The sequence below is a fragment of the Mus caroli genome, chromosome 7 (genome assembly GCF_900094665.2).
Source record: "Mus caroli chromosome 7, CAROLI_EIJ_v1.1, whole genome shotgun sequence".
In the NCBI taxonomy this organism is placed as follows: Eukaryota; Metazoa; Chordata; class Mammalia; order Rodentia; family Muridae; genus Mus; species Mus caroli.
The window spans coordinates 46,332,082-46,345,838 of record NC_034576.1 but is presented as its reverse complement, the minus strand read 5'-3'; the positions used below and the strand labels follow the sequence as shown (position 1 = coordinate 46,345,838).

The following is a 13,757-nucleotide window of genomic DNA, read 5'->3' as shown; positions in this document are numbered from 1 at the left end:
CCTTTCTTTCTTTCTTTCTTTCTTTCTTTCTTTCTTTCTTTCTTTCTTTCTTTCTTTCTTTCTTTCTTTCTTTCTTTCTTTCTTTCTCGTATACAAGTACACTGTTGTTGTCTTCAGAGACACCAGAAGAGGGCATCATATTCCATTACAGGTGGTTGTGAGCCACCATGTGGTTGCTGGGAATTGAACCCAGGACCTCTGGAAGAGCAGTCAGTGCTCTTAACCGCTAGGCCATCTCTCCAGCCCCCATTAATTCCTGATGTTCACACCGTCCCTCTTCAACCAAAATCCACATGCCTTGTGTATTCCCTACCAGGCACTCATGTGTCAGGCCTATCCAATCAGAGTTTTTAATCACCCTGGGCTTCTGCAAATGGGCATGTGGCCCAAGTGAGAGTGAATTGTGGGACTTTGATCTCAACATTCAGAACAGAGGTGTTTTCTGTTAGTTTACTACAGCGATAGAACAAAAGCCTGAATCTGGGGGCCAGAGAGATCTTTTCTTGAATTGTGTGTGTGTGTGTGTGTGTGTATATGTGTTTGTGTATATATGCGGGTGTGCACACAAGTGTGTGCACGAATGTGCACGAGTTCATGCATATGAATGCAGTGTTCACAGAGGCCAGAAGAAGGCATCAGATCCCATGGAGCTGGTGTTAGAGGTTTTTGTGAGTGGCTTCCCACAGAGCCAAATCCTCTCCGAGAGCAGCAAGCACTTTTAAACAGTGAGCCATTTCTCTAGTCCCTTAAGTTTGTTTGTTTTCAGACAACTTTAATAAGGTTTGGTTTATATATATAATAAAATGTGCAGGCTGTTTTGTTTTGAGTCAGGGTCTCATGTACTCCAGGCTGGCTTCAACTCTTATGTAGCCCAGGCTGGCCTTAAATTCCTGCTCTTCTTGTCTCAGCCTCTCCTGGAGTGCTAGGACGCAGTGTGCACCACCGTGTCGGACTCTGGTTTTACAGAGATCCTTGTGCACATGGGTTCAGGACAACATTATTCGCAGAAACCAAAAGGTGGGAGGAGATGCCTCTGTCAACATATGACTGAGTGTCTCTGAGGATGTGGTGCAATACAGAGGGCTTGGCTAACACATATGCAGCTCACACAGCCCTGAGTTCAGTCTCCAACTGCAGAAGTACAACATAGCAAAGTTCTAGATGACTAGGTGAGCAAAAGTTGTATGTTTGCAGATGAGGGAATACTTGCTCATCTTCAGAAAGAAGCTGGCCCAAGTATGATAGCTCATGGCTCTGATCTTAGTTTAACACTTGGGAGGCTGAGGCAGGAGAATTGCCATGAGTTCAAAGTCAGCCTGGGAGAGAGAGGAGGGGAAAAGGAGGAGAGGAGAGGAAGGGGAGGGGAGGGGAGAGGAAAGTATAGGGGAGGGGAAGGGAAAGGAAGAGAGAAGAGGGGAAGGGGAAGAGAGGAGAGTTAGGGATGTCTGAATAAGAGCATCTTGGTTTTAGACTGGTCCTCACATCCAATAGCAGATGTTCTTGTAACAGACAAGCAGAGACGCTGGGGTAGAGCTCAACAGGAGGGCTTGCCCAGCATGTAGTAAGCCCTGGGTTCCATTCCAACTTCTCAAAAACCAGGGATGGCGGTACACACTTACCACCCCAGCATTTAGAAGGTGGAAGCTAGAGGATTCGGAGTTCAAGGTCATTCTCAGCTACATGATGTGTTCAAGCCAGCCTGAGCCACATGAAATGCTGTCTCAAACAAAACGAATTGAGATGGGAGACAAGGGACAGTCCTATGAGGACACAACTAGACTGGAGTGATGTATGTTAGCTATGCAAGGCCAGGCTTGCCCACCTCCATCAGTTGCCAAGGGACAAGCATGGACTGGAATCTCTCCATCTGTCACCGAATACATCTTGACTTCTGACTTCAGATCCTGAAAGATAATAGCCTGTGTGCTCAGTCCTATCCATCAAACCAAAAGAATAGCAGCTTTGTGGGTTTCTATTTTGCACAGTAGAAGACTTTGGGGAAATGCTATCTATGAGGAGCTGTGAATGTGTTCTGAGGAGCCAGTAGTGGTGAGATGTGTCAGACATCTGGAGGCCCACCCCTCCCCTCTGCTGTGCACTTCTCAAAGGACCATCCATCAAAGGCCCCTGTGTTCCTGACTAAAGCATTATCAATTTGAGATGCATTTGCCAGAGGGAGAAAAGGGAGATGGGGGTCCCCCAGAGTGTCTGAACCAACGGTGAGGGGAGATGGGGAGGGTCCTACAGCACGCTTATCAGACTTGTCAAGTGATTGACAAGGTGGCCATCCAATGCTGAAGCAGAATCCACCAGAGCCTTTGCCCAAGTAGGAGGGAACCTTAGGAGACATGGGCTCACTTCATTCTCTCAGAAACTGTCTTCTCTCAGGCCAGTTTTAGCAGGTCCTGGGTGACTTCCTCTAACGTCCTCTCCCACGCTCCCTTCTCCTCATTCTTCCCCCTTCTTATGCCTCCTTGCTGCTGAAAAACCTCTCACGGAGAAGAACCCAAATTACAAGAGGTCACTTTCCCAGAATGCTTTGCTACCCAGAGTTAAGTTCAGCTAGGTTTTGGCAGTTGCAGAAGTTGTGGAATTCTTAAGGACAAGATAGTTGCATAAGGGAGGCCTCTGTCTGAGGTGACTGCTTGGATGTCATTGCATAAGAACAGGCCACCTGGCCCTGGGGTAGACAGCCTGTACTCAGGAAAGGAAGGCCAAGCCAGCCTCCAAGCTGCCCGCCACCTAGGATGGTCTGTCTCTGGAAGGATTTTTAGAAGCACACGAGAAACTTCTGTCACTCCATCTAAGAGACGAACAGTTGGAGATTCTGTTGTGGTTCCCACCTGTAATTATCATTAGAGGCTAAGGCTTGGAGAAATCACTCAGTGGCCTAGTCACACACACTCTTAGGATCCAGCACACCTCCTGGCCCCAGGGAGACAGGTGGGATGAGACTCACAGAGTGTGTTTATTTCTGGTGATGATAGCAGCGGCAGAGGGGGGATTGGCCAGACGCAGATGGAGGGACAGAAGGGGGTGGACACTGGAGGGTGTGTCTGTTCAGGGGACATCAAGGATTGGTCTGTCGACATTCACAGTGAGGACACAGGCCAGAACAGCAAGACTTGGACAACAGCAAAGAGACAGACAGATAGACAGACAGAGGGCTGGGGGCAGGGGTCCCCAGACATGCATGGCCCCTTGCCTCTAGGGGGAACTCTGGGGATAAGAAGAGAGACAATGGAGGCCGAGGACCTCCCACCCTGAAACAGGGAGCTGGGCCTGCTGCCTCCTAGCCTCACACCTCCAGGAGAAGGAGGGGCAGGTCCAGGCAGCCCCGCACCAGCCGCTCGGACATTATGGCTTCGAGGAGATGAGTTCACAGTCCGGGCAGGAAGGGATGGGTCCTGAGGGTGCCTGGTCCAACCCCAGGCCTTGACCAGACCTAAAAATTGAAGAGGAGAGACCTGAGAGGGTAGGATGCAACCATGTGCTGTATCAGCACCATGGAGGGAGCCTAACACCTCTCCCTCAGACTCAGCTCCCCTCCCTCGGGCCCAGCCCCTCCCCTCAGGCCCAGCCCCCATCCCTCAGACCCAGGGGTCCAGGCCCAGTGGTCCTCCTCCAGTCATAGCTCAGAAGTGTACCTGCCTCCTCTGTGTCTTCCCCTCACTCTGAGTTCTCTTTCTCTGACAGTCCTTTGCCACCCTTTGTGAAGCTGCTCAGCGTCTTCTCCTGGAATTGGGGGTGAAAGAGAACAACCTCCTTACCTAGCAGGATGTGTCTGGCCCACTCCTCTGCAAGCTGTCTTAGTTCCCGGGTTGGGGGGGGGGGGTTGGGAAATGGCATCACCATCCATTCTACCAGTGGGAAAACTGAGGCCCGAAAGAGAACTATCTAAAAACTCAAGGAAGACAGGGTCATGGAAAGGGGCCATAAGGTAAGTTCGGGCCTCAGGAGGTACTGGGGAGCCACAGAGGGCTGGGCTGTCTAGGTAGAGGTTGTCAGGCTGTCAGGCTGTGGCCACACTCAGCACCTTGGGCTGAAACCCCGCCCTCCAGAGAAGGTCTCCATCCTGCAGTGTCACCTAGTGGTGGCAGTGTGGCTCACTGGCAGTTTACAGAGAAGTAGAGTGTGTGAGGTCATTGCAACAGTGAATGCCCAGGAAGACACAGCTTCTGTCCTCACAGAAGGAAGGGTTCCATCTTTCAGGATCTCAACCCTGAGCTCTGGGGCTGGCTGTTCAACCTGGTGGATGTGTGTGTGTGGCGGGGTGGATGTGTGTGGGGGTGGGGGGGTAGATGTGTGTGTGTGGGGGGGGGGGGGGGGGGGGGGGGGGGGTGGAGGATACAAGTCTCAACAGAGAGAAGAATTGATTTGGGGTTAACCTAAGCCTCAGGGTTAGGGTTAGGCTCAAACTCAGGGTTAGGGTTAGCCTCAGACTCAAACCAAGATTTAGGTTTAGCCTCAGAGTCAGACTGAGACTTGGATAAAGGGTTAGCCTCAGACTCAGACTCACTCATTCTATAGCCCAGTCTGACTTGGAACTCACTCTGTAGTCCAGGCTGGCTTAAAATTCAAGGTGGACTCCCTGTCTTGACCTCCCAAGAGGTCTTAAAGGTGTGAGACGGGCACTGGGTTTATGCACTGTTCAAGGGTGAATTTTCCTTAGAAGATCAAAGTGATAGAAAACTACCAAGAAACAAAAATTAAGCTACTGAAATCTACATTATTCTAAACAGAACTTACAGTAATTTGACTTTTCTTGGCTTCAATGGAAGCAAAGTTGTCAATATTTTCCAAGTGGATGTCTTTGCAGAGAAAATGGCCACCTTTGACAGTGGACCCAAAGGTGTGTGTGTGTGTGTGTGTGTGTGTATACACATGTAGCTTGTGTGTGGTGTATACATGTGTGTACAGTATGTGTGGTGTATACATGTGTATACTGTATGTGTGGTGTATACATGTGTGTACTGTATGTGTGGTGTATATATGTGTGTACTGTATGTGTGATTTATACATGTGTGTACTGTATGTATGGTGTATACATGTATGTACTGTATGTGTGGTGTGTACATATGTGTGCAGGTGCCCACATCTATGTGCATGCATGCCTGTGCACATACGGAGGCCAGAGCAGGATGTGGGTCCTCTATTGCTGCTCTCTCGCCTATTGCATGGAGACAGGGTCTCTCCCTGAACCAAAACCTCACCACTCGAGCCCCAGGACTTGGCGGTCCCCTTCCCCTGTGGTTACAGGCAGGGCAGCCATAGGGCCGGGGATGCAGACTCAGGTCCCCCTGCATGCAGGGCAAAGGCTCTTACTCACTGCACGTCTCCCCAGTCCCACTTCATGTTTTGAGACCAAGTCTTTCACCAGGATCTGGGGCTCATCAATTAGCCTATGCTGGCTGGCCCGTGAATCCCACGGTTCCTTCTATCTCTGCCTCCTCCCCGCTGGGTTTTTAGGGAGTGACTCCAGACCTGACTTTTGCCTTCATTCTAGGAATTTAAGCACGATGGTCCTCACGCTTGCACTGCAGGTACTGACTAAGCCATCTCTCCAGCCCCAAGAGGCTATTTTAAACAGCTCTCGCAAGGATGAGAAGTGGTTGCACAGCTTCTAAATAAAAAAAATGGCCACTGGGTGGGTCTGGAGAAGTTAATAAAAGGTTAAGAGCACTGGCTGCTCTTCCAGAGAACCTAGGTTCTGCTTCCAGCACCCACATGGTAGCTCACATCCATCTGTAAGTCTGATTCCAGGGCATCTGACACCCTGTTGTTCTGGCTTCTGCAGGCACTGCATGCAAATAGTTTGCAGACACACAGCAAGCAAAGCACTCATGCACATAAATTACACTCTTTCTAAAAGTGACCACAGCTGCCCAGTCTCCCCAGCCTGGGTCCCCTTCTTACCTTGCCCACCTGAACCTCCTCCTAAGCCTCTCCCCAGTACCCTCTCTTCCAGAATGCTCTCCCAGGGCCTGTACAGAAGGCCTTCTACCTCAAAGGACTCAGACCACAGCCCCTAGGCAAGAAACCAGCACACAGTGGTCTTTGCAATGGACACTACCCTGTGACATTTTGTTACGTTGTCTTTTGACTGTGTGACTGTTGTGAGTGTTGTGGTGCACATGACAAGCAAGCGCTCTGTTGCTGGGCTATGCCCTCCCGCCTGATATTTTTCTTACTCATTCAAAAAAAAAAAAAATCGTTCTCGGCTTTACACCACCATCTAACTAATATTCACACCTTGCTCTGAGGGAGAGGGGAAAACGGCTTATCACCCAGTTTCTTCCCATATTTTGTGTTTAACATCCGTGGGAAAGAGTAGCAGCTGGCCACTGCGGAACACTCAACAAACCGAATCCTCACAGTGGCCCTCCCCATGTCTGCTAGTCACAGGATGGAAAACCGGGAAAGGAAAACAGGAGACAGGAAGAGTGACTCTCCCCTAGCTCACAGCAGTCAGACACAGGCAGCTCAGGCCCTCACCAGACTCCCGGTGCCCATGCATGGTAGAGGTGGCCTCCACTCACCTCCACTAGCTGGTGCCAGTGTTCCACAGGCTTGCGCGGGTTAGCCAGCATCTCTGCCCAGTGTTCTCTGCCGTGTGGGTCGGCAGCCTCAGGACCCACGCGGCACACCCCGATCACTTCATTGTGGCCGATGCTGGAGATTGGGAAAGAGATTACTGGAAAGGTCAGGGGAGGCAGCCAGCCGCCTCCAACCGCGCCGCCTCGTCCCACCTCATGGGTGCCTCTCACCAGTCATAGTCTACCACTGCGATGCTGAGACCCACGTTCTCTACGCTCTCGGGAGCCACGTCGAACACCAGGGCCTCGTTGTACGTGGGGTTCAGTGTGTTCTTCTTAATGGAGGTCTTCCGTTTCTTCAGACGCCGCCCCTCGCTGATCAGAGAGGCCTTCACATAGGGGTCTGTACAGAGAAGCCAGGGGACTGAGCAGAGGCCTTGTCCCTCAGGCTCAGGGGTCCAGGCCTCAGCCCTCCTCTCTCAGACCCTAATCTTTTTCAACCCAGACACACCTGAGAAACCAGTGAGGTCCATTGCTTTGAGGTTAGAGGCTTTGATGATGGTCACGGTGAGGCGCCCAGCCGTGGGGAGGTAGCAGAGAGAGAAGTTGAGCTCCCCGAGATCTGCCTTTTCCTGCAATGGGAACAGAGGGCAGCCTGACCATCTTTCCCTGCGGCTCTCTCCATTCCGCCGACCCTTTGCACCACTGCTAGGTTCCCATGTCCTCAACAGTCTGACTCTTAGCCAAGGCCCCATAGCGTCCCTGCCACAGATGTCCACCATCAAAGCCTGTTTTGTTCTGTAGAGAAGATGGCGGCGCCCAGAGACCAGGGAAAGGGAGAGAGAGAATTGGCAAGAGAGAGACGGTGGACAGAGGCAGAGAGAGGGACAGAAACCCAGAGAAATAGGCAGAGAGGGGGGTGGGGGACAGACAGGTAGAGTGGGGTGCTGACCTGGTGGGCAGGAGAGACAAAGGCCAAAAGAGAGAAGTAGTCAGAGACTGAGGTAGGGACCTATCAAGAAGGGGGAGCAATCATGCTGTGCCTACGTCATCAGAGTGCGGGGGGGTGGGGCAGAGTTAGGGGAACACTCGGGGCTTGAGGGCATGGATGGCTTTGAAGGCTCAGGGATGAAACCAGGCTTGGGGGGGGGGGAAAGATGTCATGAGCAGAGAGAACAGCCTGGTCAAAGGCCTTGTCAGCGGTGAGCTGTGAGCAGGGCCTAGATTAGTGTGTCAGAGGCTGGAGGCCCTGGGGCCTGGGTCCCACCGGACTCTGGCCACTGCTTCATTCCAGTGTCCAGGAAGAAACAGCCTGCCTCCCTGGAAACTTCATCCTGCTCTTCGTGTGTCTCCTGTGCTCTCCAGCAATCTTCCCGTCCCAGAAGGCTCTGCGTGTGGCTCAGTCTGTCTCTTCTCTATGGCCTCCAGCCACTTACCCTGTCCCCTCTGACTGAGCATCTGCTCATACCATGGCACTTGCTTCTCTAGGCCTCTCTGTCTCTTCTGCCTTTCTCTCATGGTTTCTGCTTCCCCACTCTGGTGGGGGAAGGAATGGATGAGAGGGTGAGTGAAGACCTCAGGTAAGAAAGAGGGTTGGGCAGAAGGAGAGGGGGTGGAGACAGAGCAAGGCCCTTGAGTGGCCCTTGAGTGGGCACCTCAGGCGGCAGCAGTGTGAATGTGAGTTCCTAGGTCCTGAAGTCTGAGGGACAAGCAAGCTGACCAGGAAGGCTCCTATGGAAGAGCTAAAGGCACCTGCATCATCCCTATCCCTGACACACGAGAAGACTGAAGCTCAGAACTGCCCTCTCCTGGCTCCCCCAAACTGGTAGGAATCACAGATAGGAACTGGGTTAGATATGAGGCTTGAGGACCAAAGGGCACTGGGACAACAGGGGAATGAGACGCCTCATGCCAGGAGCCATAAAATCAGAGAGTCCAGGGTATGGTCTTTGACCTGATGCTATGAGAACCCAGTATATCAGATGTCTGGAGATCCAGGTGGTAGGATCCCTAAGGAACCCCAAGAAGACAGAAGGAAAGGATACAAAAGGGTTAGAAGGGAGGGATTTGAAGAATTAAGACCTTCAGAGAGGACCTGGTGATGTGGAAGACTGGAAACGAACAAGGGGCTGTAGGGAGTGAAAGTTATGGCAGGGAGAGGGGAGAAGGAGTTGGCTAGTGACACCTGGGCCAGGGAGAAAAAGTCCCAGTGATGTAGTGTGAAGTCCTGAGGTATTGGGTGGGGACAAGATTGGGAACCTAGGGCAGAGATCCCCCTCCGAGTCCCTCTATCATCCTAGCTTCTGTGTCTGCCATATTCCCTCAGAATAATGCCCACGACACTCTGGGATGGGAAATGAGGAGGTGGACAGTCCCGGGGTGAGGATGGGGAGTGACAAGGGGACCTGAGGGGAGAGCTGGGCCAGGGCCCGTTGCAGATGGAGCCACTGACCGAGCCACCCTCCAGGATGTCCCTCCAGAGCGGGCGGTCAGGGGGCTGTTCAGCCAGCTCCAGCAGGTTGTCCAAAACCACCTGGCCAATGAGATCATGCCGCGAGAAGCGGTCGAAGTCATAGACACTGAAGTGCAGCTTGCGCTGTGCCAGCTCGGCCAGGGGCACCGAGAACTGAAACGTCTCGTTGAAGATGGGGTTCAACGTCTTCCTGTGCACCTGGGGGATGGAGGCAGAGACAGATATGATGGCCACTGGCCTTGTTCCCAGAATCAGTAGACCGTGTGCCTCATCTCTGCCCAGAGTGTCCAGATCCAGCCTCCTCCCTCAGACCCAGGGGACCTCCCAAGCCTCCTCTTTCAGATCACGATACAGATTATTTCAGCCCTCTTTCCTCACAGCCACAGATCTATACTCTGCCTTCCTCCTGAAGACATGGAGGTCCTCCCTAGATTTTTGTTTTCCTTCAGGCCCAGAGATTCATACCCCAGCCCTCCTCCCTAAGACCCAACCTCCTCCAAATTCTTCTCAGACCCAATTTCAGGCCCCTGCCTTCCTCCTTCAACCCAGACTCCATACTTCCTCTCCTAAACCCATGAGTCCAGATCCCAGCCTCCTTCTCCTGACCCAGGGTTCTTCCCCAGACTCCCCCCTCAGACTCAGGATACAGACCTCAGCCCTCTTTCCTCAGATGCAGGGGTCCTCCCTAGCCCCCTTCTCAAACCTGGTGGACCACACACACACACACACACACACACACACAGAGTGAAATCTGCCCCCTTGCCCTGACCTTGGTCTGGAACTTCTTTTTGCGATCAGGCAACAGGTAGATCTTGACGTAGGGGTCTGAGAACCCATTGGAGTCCTTTGCTGGGAGATCCAGGGCCTGTAGGATCCGCACCACGAGCTGGTCAGAACCATAGAGGTACCGGAGGGCAAAACTGATGCGGCCACAAGGTGCCCCTGCTTCCCCTGAGCCCCCGCCTCGCCGACCACCAGGTCCAGTGCCCTGGTACAGCTCTGGTTTGATCTGACCGATGAGCTTGGCTTTTTCCTCTCCACCCGGCAGAGGTAAGGGCAGTGCAGGTGGTCGCTCCTCAGTGCTTGGGTCTGCTTGGGTGGTCAGGGTCTGCTGGGTGAGGGGCCGAGGCAGGGCTGGGTACCTGTGTGTCAGAGAAGACCAAAGTGAGGTTCAGATCTGTGCGACATCTGATTCCGCCTTTTGTTTACAACCTTGCCCTTGAATAGTTATTTGACCTTGAATAAGACACCTGGCAGCAGGGGAAGTTTTCTAAACCAGTCCCAGCCAGACCTCAAGGTCATTAGTTGTCCTCAAGTTGTCCTTTTAATCCCAATAACCCCAAGTCATCTTGGGCCTGGCTCCCTATCTCCCTAGCCCATCACTAATGGCTGGTTCTGGGCTCAGCCTGTCCTCTGCCTGCCTGGGCTACTGGCTGCATTTCTCCCTCTCTAGATGGCTCAAGAGTTGGCACCTTTCCTCCTTGGCTCACAGCCCTGCTGTGGCTCCCCAGTACCCTCAGGACACAGCCTTTCCACCTGCCACTTCTAGCCTTGGTGTCCGTAGCTTCATGTCCCAGGCTTTGTCCAGATTTTTATCTCCTGCCTACCTCCTGGCTTTCTCCACCACGAACTTGGTCTCTTCTGCTCTTGCTTTCTCCTGCCCGAAATGTGTGCAGGTGCCTACCTGCACCCCGCCTCAGCTTCCCCACCATATGAGTGTCTATCAAGGTACCTCCACCTCCAAGAAATTCTCAGCTTCCTCCAAGCCTTGGCAGTCCCCAGAGCTGCTTTCCTGTCTCCCTGTCATGTACCCCTTGGACTATCAGAGCTCTGAGGGTGGAGGTCTGGACACAGGATGTGTCTGATGCTCAACTCCTACTAGACCCTAAGCTTACGTGCACAGAATGAGGAAGAATGAGGTCCAAATTCCTAACCATAGCTTACATCGAATAGGACCAATAATTGTCTACATCTCAGAAGCCAACGCCCCGCCCCTCCAGTATTGAGATTGAACCTAGGGCTTTCTGCAAGCCAGGCCAGAGTTCTGCAGAACTACACCCTGGCACCTCACTGAGGGAAGGGTTGTACCACTCAGCCACATCCCTCCCACTCCTTCCCTGGGGGATTCCAGGCAGGTGCTCTCCCACTGAGCCACGCCCCCAGCCCCTCCCTGGGGGATTCTAGGCAGGTGCTCTACCACTGAGCCACGCCCCCAGCCCCTCCCTGGGGGATTCTAGGCAGGGGCTCTGCCACTGAGCCACGCCCCCAGCCCCTCCCTGGGGGATTCTAGGNTGAGCCACGCCCCCAGCCCCTCCCTGGGGGATTCTAGGCAGGGGCTCTGCCACTGAGCCACGCCCCCAGCCCCTCCCTGGGGGATTCTAGGCAGGTCCTCTGCCACTGAGCCACGCCCCCAGCCCCTCCCTGGGGGATTCTAGGCAGGTGCTCTCCCACTGAGCCACGCCCCCAGACTGATTTTTTATTTTTTATTTTAAGACAGGGCTTCACTAAGTTGCCCAGGCTAGCCTCAAACGTTAGTTCTTCCTGTCTTAGCTTGTGAAATGGCTGGGCCAGCACATATACTATTACACCAGCTTCTAACCCTGGATCCTTGGCTCCAGGCCACTCTCCTGTATCTTACCTAAGAATTTAAGGCCCTGCTCCCTTCCCCTTAAGTCTAGGAGTCTAGGCCTCCGCCTCATCCTCCCTAGCATCCAGGAGTCGGTATACCATTACCTGCCCTGACCCTGGTATCAGAAGAGCCACAGATAAGAATGAGACAGACAAGCAGAGTTTCATAGTGAAGCCCCAAGCCCTTTCTCACCTGGTGGTGGGTGCTAGACTTGTGACCTGTTGATGAGACTGGGCACTGGGTAAGCCCCCACCACTGGGAGGCAGCAGGAGCAGCCCAGAACCGGTTCCACCCTCAGAAGGCAGCTCAGGGGATGTCTGGCTTGGTTTGACTCCAGCAGCTACCACAGAGGCCACAGCGGCCTCTGGATATGAGTCCATGTCCAGGTAGGAAGGTTCTGGCGGCTCAGAGCCCCCAAGACCACCTGGTTCCAGCAGCTCCGCAAATGGTGGATGGTGGGCTGTGTGCGCATGATGGTGTGGGCCACCCAGCAGGGGATGACCACCGAGGCTGGCTCCCAGGTGGTGCCCACCACCTCCTACCAGGCCTGCCAGCCCAACCCCAGGGGCTAAGTCTTTGCGCAGGGGGCCACCACCCACTGCTGAGCCTCCTTTGTCCCTCCAGGGCACCCAGCACAACTTCCAGGACACGAAGAGGGAGACACCCAAGAGGACGATGCCACAGAATGTCACGATGACTGACAGCAGGCTCACGGAAATATCTGGAAAGAGTGAAGAGAGAGGTCATGGGTCATGTGGGGCCAGGTCAGTGTCGCCCTGACTACTTTCTCAGCACGACTGAGTTTGAATTCTGTGCTTCTGCCATGGTCCCAGTTTATAATGGTTGTTTTACAGAGTCTGTGGGGGTCACATTCTGTGGGTAGCAGGTCCTGAAGACTGTGTCCAGGGTTTGTTCTCTCTAGCTCATGTTGCTTCTCCGTCATAGGGCATTTCTGAAGGACAAGACCCCCAAAATCTTAGAGACAATGCAGGAAAAATTTTGCTATCTGTCCTTGGGAAGCCACCTTAACTTGTAGGAGGCTTTCATTCAGTGTTTGGCAAGCGGGATAAATCTACTCTGCTCTTTGTTGCAGTTGATGGCAATGAAGGCAAATGACAGGTAGAAGAATACAGTAGCAAACATTCGTTGAGATGTGACAATATAACTGGTACCTCAGGGTACCCTGGGAGATTGACAACATATCAGTCCTGCTCTAACAACAGGAAGCGGAGGTCCAGAGACAGGAGATTATGAATGGAGACTGGGGCGAGACCTCAGTCAGTAAAGCGCTTGCTGCCCAAGTGCGGGATCTGGGTTTGGATTCGCAGCACCTACCCAGAAAGGCTGGGCAGCATAGACTGTACCTGTAACCCCAGCACTGGGGAGACAGAGTCAACTGGATCCTTAGGAGCTTGCTGGCTAGTCAGCCTAGCTTACTTCGTGAACAGTGAGTCTGTTTCAAAAAACAAAGTGGACGGTGCCCGAGAAATAGCATCTGTGGTTGACCTCTGGCCTCCCTTGTGTGCAGTGCATACATGCACATACTCCTCACCTCCATCCTCACCCACACCCCCACACACACTCCCCCCCCCATACACCACAGGAGCCACACTTCAAAACCTATGCTCTTTCTTTCAAAGATCATTACTTTTTGGTGTCTAGTGGCCCCAGAGAGACGTCCTTATTCAGATAATCAGTCTCATGACTGTGGTCACATATGACACACTAACTGGTGCCTCCTCCTCCTCCTCCCCTTTCTCCTCCTTCTCCTCCTCCTCCTTCTTCTTCTTCTTCTTTTTTGTTTTTTTGTTTTGTTTTGGTTTGGTTTGGTTTTTGCTATTGTTTTGAGACAGGGTTTCTCTGTGTAGTCCTGGCTATCCTGGAACTCACTCTGTAGACCAGGCTGGCCTCAAACTCAGAAATCCACCTGCCTCTGCCTCCCAAGTGCTTAAAGGCGTGCACCACCACGCCTGGCCCTTCCCCCCTTTTAAAAAAGGTTTATTTATTACTATAAATAGGTGCACTAGCCGGGCGTGGTGGCACACGCCTTTAATCCCAGCACTTGGGAGGCAGAGGCAGGCGGATTTCTGAGTTCGAGGCCAGCCTGGTCTACAAAGTG

At 52.9% G+C, this 13,757-nt stretch overlaps 1 protein-coding gene across 8 annotated transcripts in view; it reads right to left on the bottom strand.

Moving 5' to 3' along the window:
• Positions 1-2,889: 2,889 nt before the first annotated feature.
• Positions 2,890-13,757, bottom strand: part of Syt3 (synaptotagmin 3) — a 26,026-nt gene continuing 15,158 nt past the window's right edge. For 7 of the 8 annotated variants that reach the window (XM_029480053.1, XM_029480054.1, XM_029480051.1 and 4 more), the window contains 8 exons: positions 11,831-12,359; positions 9,779-10,151; positions 8,989-9,207; positions 7,048-7,168; positions 6,768-6,939; positions 6,540-6,672; positions 3,648-3,735; positions 2,890-3,445 (listed from right to left, as the gene is read on the bottom strand). In XM_029480053.1, the coding sequence (XP_029335913.1) occupies positions 3,670-3,735; positions 6,540-6,672; positions 6,768-6,939; positions 7,048-7,168; positions 8,989-9,207; positions 9,779-10,151; positions 11,831-12,359 (1,613 nt within the window). In that variant the 3' untranslated portion in view covers positions 2,890-3,445; positions 3,648-3,669. The remainder of the gene's footprint in view (positions 3,446-3,647; positions 3,736-6,539; positions 6,673-6,767; positions 6,940-7,047; positions 7,169-8,988; positions 9,208-9,778; positions 10,152-11,830; positions 12,360-13,757) is intronic. The other variant, XM_029480052.1, reaches the window with a different exon arrangement.